This window comes from Ursus maritimus, unplaced genomic scaffold (genome assembly GCF_017311325.1).
Source record: "Ursus maritimus isolate PB19 unplaced genomic scaffold, ASM1731132v1 scaffold_1, whole genome shotgun sequence".
Taxonomy (NCBI): Eukaryota; Metazoa; Chordata; class Mammalia; order Carnivora; family Ursidae; genus Ursus; species Ursus maritimus.
Window position 1 is genome coordinate 7082160 of NW_024423343.1, and position 15357 is coordinate 7097516.

Below are 15357 nucleotides of genomic sequence, written 5' to 3' on the forward strand. Positions count from 1 at the left end.
GCGAATCAGCCCCCACACCAGGCTCCAGGGAAGGTGAGGTCCGGGCGAAGGAGAGGTTTTCCCCGAATCCCGCCCCACACTGAGCATCCCCGATGATGGGAACATCCTCACAGGCCACAGAGAGCAGGGTGGGAAGAGCGAAGAGTTCAGGGACCCAGGAGCCCAACTCTCAGCTTTGCCACTGACCCTGCGTGGCCCTGGCAACGCCCTTAACCTCCGTGCCTCAGTGTCCCCATTTGTTCTGGCTGAGAGAGCTTGTATAAGGGCTCAGGGCTCCATACGCAAATCTGTCTTGTTTCTAAGTTCAGGTAGCGAGGGATACCGGCTCTTCCTTCCTCAGGCCGACTTCCCTCCACTCCTTATTACCCTCGTTCCCACCCTCGTGGCTGGCCCGTTGTGGTATTCACTGACATGATGCGTTTGCAAGCATCCTCCGGCTGGCCGTGAGCAAGTTCCGGCCTTCCGTGTAAATTCTGAGCCACACGAGAGCAAGGACAGACATTTGCGTCCTCTCTCCCACCCAGCCTTTCCTTCTTTCCTTTCTTCTCCTCCCCGGCTTTCCTGAGGAACAACCGGCAGATGCACATATTCAGTGCACAGCGCGATTATCTGATGCGCACGCGCACTGGGAGACGCTTACCGAGATCAAGATAATTAACACGTCCGTCACCCACATAATTAACCGGTTTGTGCTTTTGGTGTTTTTTTTTTTTGGTGTGGTGAGAACACTTAAGATCGGCTCCCAGCAAATTTCAAGTGTACAATACTGTATTATTACCTATGGTCACCATGTGGACTGTTAGCTCTCCAGAACTGATTCATCTTATGACCGAAAGTTTGTACCCTTTGACCTACATTTCCCCATTTCCAGCTCCCCTCGGCCCTTGGCAACCACCATTCTCTTGTTTCTATGAAATTGGCAGTTTTTTCCAAGATCCCACATATAGGTGATACCATACACCTATGGCATTTTTTCTGTCTGGCTTATTTCACTAGACTTTCCTTCATTTCCTTAAACCCCACGGCACCTAGGCCAGGCTCTGCTTGGGAAGAGGTTCAACCAACCCTCAATCCAGGTAATTGGCATTTGTGAGCATAGTCTGGGTGCTGAGTCCCAGCGGAGGGAAGGCAACCCTGACACCTAGGACGTGCTGACGGTCCTCACCGAGAGTATAATGACATGAGCTACCCCATCGATGCTGCTGGAGCTCAGAAAAAGGGGAGATGGGTGGGAGCCCAGAGAGAGATGGAAGGTTCTAGAAAGACAGTGCCCAGAGCTAGGATAGGTGGTGGATTAGGGGTTGTGTGGAGAGGGGAAGTCACATTGCTAGAGCAGACGTCAGATCCAACAGCGTGGAGAAGAGTGTCCCAGAAGACAGTATTCCAGCCACCCCTACAACCTTCAGGACATGAAAGACACAGCAATAGAGGCTTTTTCTGCCTCAACTGGGCCCCCCGCTCAATCTTCCTAAATTAGCCTGGATTGTCTGCTGAGCACAGAAGTGGGGGGTGAGCAGAGGAGGTGACAACATGGCTCCCCAGTCACCCAGGCCCCGGCCAGGCATGCCACAGAGAACACCAGGCCCTTGCTGGGACAAGGATGGCCTAGAGAGCAGGGCTGAGCTAGATTATTTGAAAACATATCTGCAAATCTAAGTATTATTTATGCCAGCATTTCCCAAACTCAGTCAGCACACCCCATCCTTCCAATGTTGACCATCTCCACCTACCACGCACCCGCACTAATACTCACTCAATATTTTCTGTACATAGACTCACCTTTTAAACTTAAGTAAACATATTTAAATAAGAAAGTACATCACAAGACTACGCGGAAAGCCAGCATTGCTTGCCTTACACAGAAGAGACCAATGTGAAACATATTAAAAATAAATGCATTACTGATCAAGGTTCATCCACGTCCCACCCAGAACTGTCTGTCCCACCTTGGACACTCATTGACTCAATTTTAAAGACTGCATTAAAACCGAGGCTTAAAACACGGACATATTTGCCAGAGAGAGCAAGGACACGCTCTGCACTGAGATCGCGATGTGGCCTGGATGCGAGGAGCGCCCACGGATGGAGTGTGGCCTCGGCGGGAAGGATGCGCCTCCATGTAGCATAGACGGTGAACTGCTGCAACCAGAAAGCCAGCGCCCAAGGCCTCCTGTCTTCGCGCAGGACAGAGCGATGGCCGCCCGCCACTTACCATTCTTGGAGACAAACTGGGAGGTGACTCCTGCCTCAAATGTGGCGAAAACAGGGCTGTGGTCACTGGTCATGATGTCACTGGTGCTGCCTGTGGGGGAGGGAAGGCATTTCTCAGCAGGGAAGGAGAAACCCTTCTGGGCAAACCAAGGATGACAAACCCATGGCAGAAATCAACTTCTACTGACGGAAGCCTCCAGAAGGTTCACGGTTTCACACCTGCCGTTCCCCTGACCTTTCACAACCACGCTCAAAAGTCTCAGTGGAAGTGTGTGACACTCTTTCCTTGGGGCGAAAATGTGCCTGCACTACTTTTTCCTAGAGACACACGAGTTTTTATTTTTTATTTTTTTTATTTTTTATTTTTTAAAGATTTTATTTATTCGACAGAGATAGAGACAGCCAGCGAGAGAGGGAACACAAGCAGGGGGAGTGGGAGAGGAAGAAGCAGGCTCATAGCGGAGGAGCCTGATGTGGGGCTCGATCCCAGAACGCCGGGAACACGCCCTGAGCCGAAGGCAGACGCTTAACCGCTGTGCCACCCAGGCGCCCCGACACACGAGTTTTTAAATAGATCATGGGGTGTGAACCATGGAGGGTTTACTGGTCTCAGCACTTTGTTGCACTGATGAGCTCATGGCCCAAAGTGGGATGGGGATTTAGGTCACTGAACTCCCCAGTGACAGAGATGGCACCTCCCCCCATCCCACAGCGCCTCCTCCTATTGGGAGAGTAGAAGGTTAATGAAGTGTAGACACTGAGTGTAGACATCCCTTCTAAGGAACATGGGGCTTGGAGGGAAGGCAGCAGGGTATGTTTGGAGGGCATAAGGGAAAGCAGAGAGTTCTAGTGATACTGAGTTCTAAGTGCTTATAAGAGAGCCATGTGAAGATGTCTGGCTGGGTACTCAGGGCTGGAGATTTCTCTTTGGGTTTGGAGTCATGATGTTAGATGGAAGCAGAAGCTATCAGGATGTCTGGGCTCCCTGGGGGAGGCACACAGGGTGCAAATCTGGGCCACACTGGCCAGTAAGGGGCAAAGAGAAACAGCAGGGGAGACCAGGGCAGTAAGACAATTGACGTCACTTTCTATAAAGCTTTTACAGATCAGTAAGAAAAAGGTAAACATCCCAGCCTTCAACCAACCAAAGGATACAGGCAGAAAATTCCAAAAGAAATACAGATGGCTAAGGAACATGGGAAAAATGCTCACTTGCTCACGACCACCAGAGGGACAGTTGAAACATGGAGACAGAATGAAGGAGAACAAGAAGAAGGAGCAAAGTGGGGGGACTGGGACCGGGAGAGGAGGAGGGGCTGGAGGGCCCAGGTGAAAAGTTAGCCAGGAGAGGAGGAGGACACCCCTTCTCTGAGACAGGAGGGCAAAAGGTAGAAGGGGCGCCAGCCTAAGTCATGTTTGGATGTGGACAGGAAGAAGTCAGGGAGGGTCTGGTGCTGTGTGAAGCAGGAGAGGACTGGGGGGTGGGGCGGTCAGGCTGAGCGTGAGGTGGCAAGTGGAAGAGGGGGTGTTCCAGCGAGAAGTTAACGGGTAGACAAGCAGGGTTTTAAAAATGTCCTTCACCATATTTTATATACGTATCGAACATACGGCACTAGCGCTTTGGTGCCTGTGCCCTAAACACTAGGAAGGTGACGGGGACCTGGACGGTCTCTCTAAAACCACACCCTCTAGGTCCCACTCCCACAGTTGAGTGTGGGCTTAGCTATGTGACTTCCTTCGGCCAGCAGGACATGAGCTAACCGGGAGGCAAGCAGAGACTCAGCTACGAGAACTAACAGGACTCACGGAGTTGCAGAATGTGGGAGAGAGAGGCACCACTGAGAAATGGGATGGTTACTGGTGGGTGGGATATGGGCCTTTGTAGGTCTTGAAGGCTGTCGCTGGGATGCCTTTCCACACATCTAAAGGTGTGAAGTTTGTCTCGGGAAGTCACTGCTGGCAGACAGGGCTCAGGCTAGGGGCGAGCAGGGGCATGCCTTCCCAGGGCACTTGCTCTGGTCCCTTCTGCGCAGCAGAAGAAATGCACAAGAAAAAGGGATGGACATCAGTTCAACTTGATGGGACCTGAGTTAAATGTGGGGATTTGCCAGTCCCCAGAGAGAGGATGGGAGCCACAAAGGTGGCCACTGGGCAGCAGCAAGTCCCCACTTGCTGGGTGAGGCAGGGCTGAGGTCCCAGATGGACCATCGGGGTCCCGGGCCTATGACTTGGTCACATGAGGGACACAATAGGAACAAGGATGGCTCTCCTTCGGATGTCATTGTCTGGGAATTTGCAATGTTTAAACCTAATACCACGATTCTCGGTCAGTAAAGTGTCCAAGGTAATTTTGCTCTGAATTTTTAAGTACACAGTGCAGAACAGTTCCAAATAATGGGAATTAAGTACCTTTTAAGCATAAGCACCCGAGCAATTAAGAATTCCTTGAGCAGGTCTTAAACGTCTAGGGTCAATCATTATTTCATTGTTCTGACAACTTTTCCGTAACTATTTATTTTAATATTGCATATTATGGCTTTTTCATCAATTTAACTCAATTTGTCTTTATTTTTTTAATTTTTAAAAAAGATTTTATTTATTTATTTGAGAGAAAGAGCTAGAGAGAGGAGCGGAGGTAGACGGACAAGCAGACTCTGTGCTGAGTGCAGAGCCCAACGTGGGGCTCGATCTCACAACCCCAAGATCACGACCCGAGCTGAAATCAAGAGTCGGACACTTAACCAACTGAGCCACCCAGGTGCCCCCTCAATTTATCTTTAAATCTCCATAAATACATACGTGTATACTCCTGATACGTGTTAGGTTTACCCATATGAATTTCCACTATTTGACTGTATTTAACCTATGAAAACACCACTTTCATGTGGTTCAAACCTAATATGCTCTTTTCAAAAGAAGTCAGTCTGGATTTCTTTTTAAAAGGGCTCCATAATTCCAATGTTTCCCCATCCAGAAGCCGCTTCTCATGCTGCAGCCTCAGCAGGAGAGAATGATGCATCAACGCCTCCAGGTCACCTGACCCGGGTTGCTGGGACTGCTCCCATTTTACAGATAGACAGACTGGAACCCATTAGCCCCAGCACCCGGACCCCCGAAACGGCTCCTCACCGTAGGACTGACACACCACGTGCACCAGCGGGTAAGACTTCCAGAGGACTCGGTCGCACCAGGAAGGAAGGTTGTACTTCATCTGTAAACCAAAGTTGCAAGCTTTGTAAATGCCACTAATTTTAGATGTAGAAATCAGGAAAAGAAAAGGCTAATTTGTCAACTCTGTAATCCTTGAATTCATGGGCTGTTGGGTCTTTAAAGACTTGGCCCATAGGTGGCCTTCAACCCTCTTCATTTGCCTTAAGTTCCGAGTCCACAGCCATGCGCACACCTTGCGTTCCTGCTTTGGAAGATCGACTCGCCCAGCTAGGGGCCCGTACCTATCCTCCTCACTATCTCTGAATTTCTTGTTCTTCCATCCTTACTTTTTTTCTGACTCAGGTGAACGCCACAACTTGTACTTTCAACCCAGTCTCTGCTTACATTTCCAGCTACTTACTTTAATAACAACACTGCAACCACCCACTCCCATCCACAATCACCCACCCACCTACTGATCCAGACAACCATCTATTTATTCACCCATCCACCTACCTGCCCATCCATCCGTCCATCCACCCACTCACCTGTCCGTCTGTCCATCCATCCATCCACCCACCTACCTGCCCATCCGTCCGTCCGCCCGTCCGTCCATCTGTCCACCTGCCTGTCCATCCATCCGTCCATCCGTCCATCCATCCATCCATCCATCCACATATCCACCTACCCATCCAATCACTCTAACAATATGTATTAAGACAAGTCCTCTCCAGGCTACACTGGCGAGCAAAATGCCCACTGGGGGTGATAGACAAGGCAAACTGGCAATATCCTTTATCCCTTCAAGTTCTAGCTCTTTCTCTTTTGCCTATAAATATAAAGGTACTCATCCTAAAAGAGCCTACCCCTGCCATCTCCTTCAGCTACTCTTCTCTTTTTACCAATTTTCTTTCCAGAATGTTCTATTTTCATTGCCTCTACTTTTGGACCACCCGTTTCGCTTTTTAAACTTGAGGTACAACTTATGTAAAGTGTACTCATCTTAAGGAAACAGCTTAAGGAGTTTTTATATTTGTACACACTCACTTAACCCAGATGGAGACAGAGAAAACCTCCCTCATCTCAAAAGGTTCCCTCATGTTCCTGTGTCCCTACTACCACCTTGTAGAGGTGAACATGATCAGGCCTAATGCCTCTATTGATGCACTTTGCCTCACCTTGAACTTATGAATGGACTCGCTCAGTATATAGTTTGAGGTCTGGCTACTTTTTCACCCATGTTGTTCCCTGTACAAGTTCTTTCACTCTCCGGCTGTGGTTGTATTCCATTGCACGTCTATACCACATTTCTCTAGTCTACTGTTGACGCGAGTAGGACTCTTCCCAGTTTTTGGACGCTGTGTACAAAGCTGCAATAACCATTCTTGGTATCTCTCTCTTGGTGAACACAGGCACTAATGTCTCTGGGGCCACACCAAAGTGGAATTTCTGGGTGACAGGGTAGGCGCCTGATGCTGTCAAACTGCTACTCGCAACACCGCAGTCCTCAGCACTGGCTGCCCCAAGCATTAGCGGCAGAGCTTTACAAAGATACAGAAAGAACAGCTCACCCCAGGTCTCTTGCACCAGAGCCTCTAGGGATGAGGCCCAGACATCTGTATTTCTGGAAAGCTTTCCCCGACTCATCTGCACACACCTGGTAAAGAGCCACTCTCGTCCTCCCCCAGGCTGGATTTCACCCCCAAGACCATGTGAACTGCTCTTTCCAAACCTTCTGGACCACAAATCCAGCTCCTCATGCAGGGTTCACGCGCAGGGAACATGTTGTCCTAGACTGACATTCCACACTGGCCACTGCTAATCCCGACACTCTCTCATCCCCAGCTTCTGTGACGCCGAGCTGCCTGGTTGGTCCGCCCGCCACCTACACGAGCACTCATGGCCGGCCTCCTTTGTTGTGTCTGCTTCTTCCTCTCCCCTCGGAACATGGCTGGCCCCCAAATCTGCCCACAGCCCTTCTCTTTGACTCTTCCACACGCTCCCTGCGAATGTCACCTACCCCATGGGGGTGTCTGTGTTCTCAGCATGCACAACTCCCCAATCTATGATCCAGCTCTGGTGTCTCTCTCTAACATCACCTAATATTTTCCATTGCCTTCTGGATGTTTCCTCTGAGGTCTTCCGCCAATATTATACAGTAAGTCTGAAGACAAGCTCTATGGTCCCCTCCAAGCCAGCTCTGCCTTCCGATTTGCGTTTTTATCCATGGCAATCAGATCTACCAACCCATCCTGCTCTTCTTTGCTTCTGCTTTTGTTGTTTGCTCCCAGTTCCGACTTGGGTCTCAGGTTCTCAGCTGGACCCAGCACAAGGCCTCCTCAGGGTCCCTGAACCCTGTTCATCCTCTGCATGGATGCAGACCGGCCTTCTGTGTCTCACTGCCATGCTGCCAGCCCGCAGCAGAACTTTCAGTGGCTTACCGCTGCCCACCCAACAGGTCAAAACCTTACCCTGGCATCTCGGACCTCCCTCCCCTCGGTGCAGCCCCTATTTCTCCTGATACTCGAGTCAACCTGGACATGCCCTCACTGTCCCCACATATCCCTGTGGACCTGCCCTGATGGTACCAGAGGACCCAGCCACACAGCCGCCAGGGGACACCCCCGAAGCAGGTGTCCTGCCCTGGGGTCTCAGCCTCCTTCCTCCCCAGCAGACCTGGATCTTCTCTCCTCCGCTGCCTGGTTTTCTCTACTAGCTCCTGCCTCAATCTGGCATCACCCCCCCCCACCCCATGTGGCCTTACCCTCCCTCCTGCACTTCTCTGCTTGCCCTGAGCCCTCAGGCAACGTCCTGAACTGTTCTCCATTTTCTTAGGCCTCCAGCAGCCCCAGAACCACGCCATTCCACACCCCTAAGCCTTGGAGCCTGGCTTCCCTGGGTTGGGCCCCAGAAGGTGATGGATGCCAGAATTTCCTACCTCTGTATCTGTTCCAGCAATTCTTCCAACTGGAAATGGATCAGCCCCCCTCAGCCCTTGTCCTGTCCTCTTATTAATAGCCAGCTGTCCCACACAGCACCACAAATGGGCCCTCTTTAAGAAGCCTCTGCTGATCTTTCCTTGCCCTAATGGTCATGTCCCTCTCTGATCTCAGGGCACTTGGCAACCTCATACTCTATCTCTGGTTAGTTAGCTGTGTGTCTGTCTCATCTTTCTTTCTGTAAACTCCTTGAGGGCAAACACTGGGCTCATCTTTGATCTCCTGCCACCTAGGAGAATATCTAGCCCATCGTAGGTCATTAGTTGAACAAGAATGTATGAAAGCTTTATTGCAGCTTCCCCCAAACAATGTTCCTAGGAACCCAAGGGACCTCATAAGGTAATAATTGGTATTCCATGACTGAGTTTGGCACAGAAATTTCCTTGTGGAGAACCATAATGCTCATAAACCCATAAAGGCTCTGATAAGTCCTGCAGCAAAGAAGCTTGTTTAACGATGATTCATTTGGCAGATTAGCAAATAGATTTCATCACAGGACTTTAAAAAAAAAAAAAAAAAAAAGGAGCTTCAGAACCCAGTTAAAGAAATATTTTAAATCCTCCCAGACTCTTAGACTCTCTGGACAGAAGGTAAATCCTGTGTCAGAGTCTAGTTTCTTACAGGGGCAAGTGTGGTTGCCCAGCCTCTCCTTAAAAGAGATTTTTTTGCTTAGTGATGCAAATCAACACGTGATCTCCAACTGTCCTTCTTTTTTTCTGTTGCCTAGTGGATGAAGATGCTCTTCACTTCCCGTTCGCCTACGTGGGAAGGGACACAAGAGGGGTGACATGTGCAGGGGGCTGGAGATGGAGGGCCAGGGTGATGGCTATGAAAAGAACTCACCCCTGTGGCTTTCTGCTTAGTGTAGGCATACTTGTCCCGAGTCAGTCTTTCAAAACGGTAGGTGGGCGCGAACGTGATTTCTTCCTCCTCTGAAAACCAAACAAAACCTTGGTTTCTCCTTTGATTCCCTACGTTTCACAAGGCCCACGGTTCCTTGTTCTGCAGGCAGAGTCCTTCCCCTCCCCCTCGAGGATACTCAGGGAAAAGAGGCAGCGATGGCTGGAGAGGGCCCAGGAGCAGAGGGCCACAGTTCTTACCGAAATGCAGGAAGACCTTCTGCTCTTTCCTCTCCGTGAGCAGCTGGTCGTGGGACAGGAGGTCTGCGTACTGCTGCTGCTTGATCTTCTGGACAATGGCTTCTGCTTCCTGGAGCAAGGACACGGCCAGGCCCCCGGTGAGACCCCCCTCGCCAACATCAGGAGGCCCGTCACCACCCGCCTGCCCACCGGCCGGGACGCGGAGCCCCCGAGGCTGCACCAGACCCTGGTCCCGGGGCTGCCCGGCTGGTGCGTCTTGCGCTCAACTGTTTTACAAGGAAAACCCTGCAAAAGTAGTCAAACATCACCATGATAATACAAGTTGTCTGTTCCAGATGCTTAAAGGGACCTTGTACTTTCTCACTCTGACTTCTAGTATTATTTTTATGAACACTTCATTAGGAGCTAGGTTTGTTTCTCTTGTTCTCTGTGGGAACTGAGGCAGCTTGTGGTGAGGCCGTGGAAGGATCTGAAATCCTGGCCCCGTGAATCCGTGGGCGTCGGCAGGATGCGCTGGCACCCGGGTACCCAGCAGTCCTCCCTCCCGAGACCGTTCCCTCTGCTCCGGCAAACGCCCTTGGCCGACCTGGTGAGGGAACGGCCATGACAGCCCCTCAGACTGTAAAGGGTCAGGATTTGTGGGGTCCCTGTCCAGCCCTCTCCCATTTGCTGCGGGGAGCCTCTAGTGAGGGAGGGAGTGGTCGGGGGGGAGGGACACAAATGGGCCCTAAGCTCTTCCTTGGTCTCTGCAGAGTGACTGGGACAGCAAGAGCAAGGGACGGGGTGCTCGGAGAAACAGGTGGGAAGGGGAGTGAGAAGGTCTGGGTTCCAGCCCGACTGTCCGTGATCTGCAACCGACCCCAGGCCATTCCTTAGCCTGCTTGTGCCCCAGGGTTCTTGCCCCTCAGTTCCTGCCATCCTCCCTTCTCCCCACACAGGATGCAAAGTGAAGCTTCTTCACCACGGTTAGGGACGTGCAAGCTGTAACGAAGGTCTCTGCACAGGAAGCATGGCTCTGCTCCCAGGCCTGTCCACCCCCGGCCTGGAAACGCTCTGCTCTCGTGGCCATGCCTGGGCAACCAACGCAAGCAACGTCTTCCTTAGCTGCCCAGTGACCCGCCAACCGGACAGAAAATTAGGCCAGTCTCCTAGGACTTCAGCCTTTCCTGGGGATCTGGGCGTGGCCACCAGAGGACCGGAGCGGCCAGGATGGGTATGTGGGGACCCAGTGTGAGCAGACGTGACTCTAAAGGCAGGGGTTCCACAACGGAATGGCATCGAGTCCCAGAGGGGGCGTAGCGGCCTCGGCCCAGCTGGGTCTGTGCCTCCGTGGCCCCGTGCCCTGAGCTAACTCAAGGGAGCCTCTGTCCCGTGCAGCCCCCACCCCGGTGGGCAGCCCCTTACCCAGGTGGGCAGCTCCACGCGGTAGTTCAGATCCCCGAGCCAGAAGAGGTGGGTGAAGCGGTGAGTGATATTGAAAGGGCTCAGCTTCTTGTCCCCCAGAGCCAGAAACCGGAGAATGCTCATGTAGTTCTGGTTTCGCCTATTTAAACGAAAAAGGAGCCATCTTGCATGGGCTTGCTGGTTCCCCACTTCAGCACCATGGGAAGAAGGCAGAGCGAGCCTGGGGGGGCGGAGACGTAACTCTGGGGCCCCGGCTGCAGCAGACCACCTCTGCGTGCAGATGGGGTACAGTCAGGGTGCAAAGGGCCTTTCGGGTGGAAATGGGGGCACAGGGCAGGGGCCCCCAGAGCTTCTGTTCAGCAGGGAACGGGAACCCTGATTATTCTAGATAGAGGTCTTCATGACTGGGCCCAACAGGCTTTGATCTGTAAGGGTGCCCGGAGGAGGTCCTTCCCTTTAGAAATGGAGTGGTATTTAGGCGTCTATGAGACTGATGGCACACGGAAACGTGTGTCCGGTCCCCCCGACAAGACCCATCCTCAAGAGAGGTCGCTCTTGTGCCACAGGTACGGGGAAAGCCGGGGGCTGCACAGTGGTTGTGGTGTTCGGGGATGTGAGGTCTGTCTGGGAGGAAAACCCCATTACATGCTCTCGGGCAATGAGCTCCATTACCTGAGTTTCTTTTCGCTTCCAGAAGTCAAGTGGCTATTAACAAATCCCAAGGAGGTTCCGTTGAACATAAATGACACCCCCACGGCTCCCTTGTTCCCTGAAGGGAGGGGAGAAGGAGAAAGTCAGCACAACAGGCAATTTGGCAAGTGGTGGGAAATCAAGGTGGAGCAGTGTTACTCATCAGGAGGAGAGCGAGAAAAGCAGAACAGCTTCCGGAGTGGGAGACTCAGCGGTGGCCGGGACTCGGGGGAGGGGGCGTCCCTCCAGGACCAGAAGAAAACCGGGCGAATGGCCAGCGGCCTTGGGAGTCCACAGCGGGCTGGAGGGAAGAGGCCGCTGTCGAAGTCATCTTGCTAGTCCCCTCCCACGGATTCATCAGTTACCCCCCAGGCCAAGCAGGCAAGACCGCCAGAAGCAGTCAGAAGCCGCCAGAAGCCTGGGGAAGACTTAGACAAAGGAGCCTGGGGCTGGGTGGGCTGACGTTGCCCCAGCTAACCAGGTTCCTGGTGGGACCAAAACCCCCACTGAGACCACTTCACTTCTGAGTTTCAACCTATTCTAGACTAGTGCTTCTCAAAGTGTGTTCCCCAAACAGCAGCAGCAGCACCTAGGAATTGCGGCAAGTGCAAATTCTCAGGTCCCCCCGGACCTGCCGAATCAGACATTCTGGTGGCGGAGCCCAGGAATGTGGGTGAAACAAGCCCTCTAGGTCAGGGGTAGGCAAAGGCCGGCCCGGTGCCAGGTGAAGATGATTTTTACACTTTTAAATAGTTGGGGGACAAAAATCAAAAGAAGGTTTTGTGATACATTAAAATGGTAGGAAATTTAAGCAGGAGTCCATCAATCACGTTTTACTGGAACACAGCTCTGCCCAGAGTTGAGCTGTTGCAGGAGAGGCTGCACGACCCGCGGGGCCTGAACTCTTTCCCGGCTGGCCTTTTAGAGACGAAATTTGCCAAGCCCCGCTCCAGGGGATTCCGACACACGCAGCAGCCTGAGAGCCTGCCCTGGGCAACACAGCAGCTTGAGCCGGCTGTCCTGGGCCGCCCTGGGCCCTTGAAATGTGGCCGGTCCAGCCGGGGAGGGCTGTAAGTGTACAGACGCCTCAGAATGACAAGCCTCAGTAAGAAAAACAGAATGTAAAATCTTTAATAATTTTTAGTTGAATACCTATTGAAATGGTAATCTTTTGAACGAATGCTGTTTGATTAAATGTTACGAAAACCAACTTCACCTGTTTCCTTTATTTTCTTGAATGTGGCTCCTAGAAAATTCAGAGTAGTAACCTATGTGGCTCTCCCTCTGGGCTGGACAGCACTGGGTGGGGGAGCCTAAGTGCAAGGACCTTCAAAGATCATCCAGCCTCTCTCCCCGGGACTGGGGCCCCTAGCGATGAGGGGTGGCCCTGCTCCCCCGCCCCGGGGGGTGGCGGGCCTCTTCTTCCAGCTTTTTCCCCATCCTGCAATGAGACCTGGGTTTAAATCCCTGCCCACCGCTTTCTTGCCACTGGGTCTGGGACAGGTTAAGGAACATCTCTGTCGCCTCCAGCGTCTTGTCTGTGAGTGGGGCCAACAACAGTCCTTGCCCTTCATGGGGCATGTCTAGTAAATGGGGTAATACTCATAGAGCATTTAGCTCTCGGCCATGCACACGTATGTTCTCAAAAAGGTCTTAGCTCTTCTAGGGAAGATGTCCACCAGCATTAGCCAACCAGCATTCACTGAGCTCTGCTCCATGTTAACCATGGCTGGGAGCCATCTGGGGGAAGAAGAGGGGGAAGAGGCCAGGCCCAGGGTGGGGAGGAAGGGAGGACCAGGTACATGGGAACCCCTTGGCCTCCAAGCTACCCCCCAACGGCCATAAAGCTCAGACTCTGCCCAGACCTCTTGCCTTCCTTTCTGGCCTTGCCCCCAAGACCCACTAGAGCTGCAGCCCAGAGGCCTCAGGGCCTTTGCTTCACTGTTCCTGTGGTGTGGAACACTCTTCCCATACTGACACTTCCTCACCTCTGGGACTTGAGTCCCAGTGCTCCTTCTCAGAGACACCCCTGGACCCACCCTCATCTCCGGTAGTACCGGGGCCTCACTGCCCCACACACTGTGCACCTGCTTCACCAGCACTCGCGCTCCTGGAACCATCTTACTGTCTGTGTGTCGTGGGAGCAGGCTGCTGTCTGTAGAGTCACTTGCCCAGTGCCTAGCGCCAAGCTGGGGGGGCCACACGGTCGGTTTATCCTGTACCCGGAGGTCTGAGCACCTTACGTGCTATTGGGAAGGGGCCGGTGGCAGGCAGGCGGGCGGACAGCCCAGGCAGGCTGCAGCAAGGACAGACAGAGGTTCCTGGGCAGCAGAAGGGCGTGGGCGTTGACGGGGCAGCTTCTGAGGCAGGAAGGAAGGGGGCAAGTGGGTGTGGACGTGGGCAGTTTGCGGTTTGTCAGCAGAAAAGCTGAGAGAGTTCTTCACATTCGATTGCAGCACTTCTTCTGTTTCCTGTTGTCGCTGGGACGCTGTCCTGTCCCCGACTCCAATCACCAGAAACCACTGGCCTCGCCCTCAACCCCGCCCGCGGCCTGCGTGGGTGCACCTGCCCACACGCACTCACACACAGACTCACACATGCACTCACACACAGGTCTGCACCCACATTCACACACAGACTCACACATGCACTCACACACAGGTCTGCACACGCATTCACACACAGACTCACACATGCGCTCACACACAGGTCTGCACCCACATTCACACACAGACTCACATATGCGCTCACACACAGACCTGCACATGCATTCACACATGCACTCACACATGCGTTCAAACAGACCTGCACACGCACTCACACAGACTCACACATGCGCTCACACAGACCTGCACACGCACTCACAGACTCACACATGCACTCACACACAGGTCTGCACACGCACTCACACACAGACTCACATGCATTCAGACAGATCTGCACACGCACTCACACACGCGTTCAGACAGACCTGCACCCACACTCACACACAGGTCTGCACACGCACTCACACACAGACTCACACATGCGCTCACACACAGGTCTGCACACGCACTCACACACAGACTTGCACATGTGTTCAGACAGACCTGCACACGCACTCACAGACTCACACATGCACTCACACACAGGTCTGCACACGCACTCACACACAGACTCGCACATGCGTTCAGACAGACCTGCACACGCACTCACACACAGACTCGCACGTACGCTCAGATGCACACGCAGAGCCACACACACATTCACGCCCAGACAGGCTTACACATACAGACCTGCCTGTATACAGACACACGTGCTTGGATTTGCATATGTAGACGCACACATACAGACACACCTACACTCACGTCCACACCCCCACACAGACACACTCACAAATGCACTCCTGCCATCCTCTTGTTCTGAATTCAGTTCTCTGAGGTGTCCTGACTGGTCCCCCTGGCTCACTGCTAATACCGGCATTTCCACATCCAATCTGAGTCGTGCTTAATCTACACCAGGGCTCGGCAACAGAAAGCCTGCGGGCCAAATCGTGCCCGCACCTGTGTCCGTAAGCAAAGCTTTCTGGAACACAGCTCCTCACGTTCACGTGCGTGCTATCTGCAGTTCCTTCCGTGCGTGGCAGCCGGGATGAGGAGTTGCACGTGCCCCACAGAGCCTAAAGCACTTACTATCTGGCCTTTCACAGAAAAATCTGTCAACTCCCGTCCTAGGTCCTTGACTCTCCAGGTGGGGTCTGCGGGCCAGCAGCACACCACCACCTGCGAGCTAGCTGGAAACTCAGACCATCAGGCTCTGCCTGA

The 15357-nt window shown here is 52.8% G+C and overlaps 1 protein-coding gene across 2 annotated transcripts in view; it reads right to left on the reverse strand.

Moving 5' to 3' along the window:
• The window catches only part of INPP5D (inositol polyphosphate-5-phosphatase D), a 112765-nt gene that overhangs the window by 15769 nt on the left and 81639 nt on the right, over positions 1-15357 (reverse strand). For both annotated transcript variants that reach the window (XM_040638913.1, XM_008690547.2), the window contains exons 14-19: positions 11537-11633; positions 10865-11003; positions 9461-9569; positions 9204-9292; positions 5341-5422; positions 2213-2302 (exon numbers count right to left, since the gene is read on the reverse strand). In XM_040638913.1, coding sequence (XP_040494847.1) covers positions 2213-2302; positions 5341-5422; positions 9204-9292; positions 9461-9569; positions 10865-11003; positions 11537-11633 — 606 coding nt within the window. The remainder of the gene's footprint in view (positions 1-2212; positions 2303-5340; positions 5423-9203; positions 9293-9460; positions 9570-10864; positions 11004-11536; positions 11634-15357) is intronic.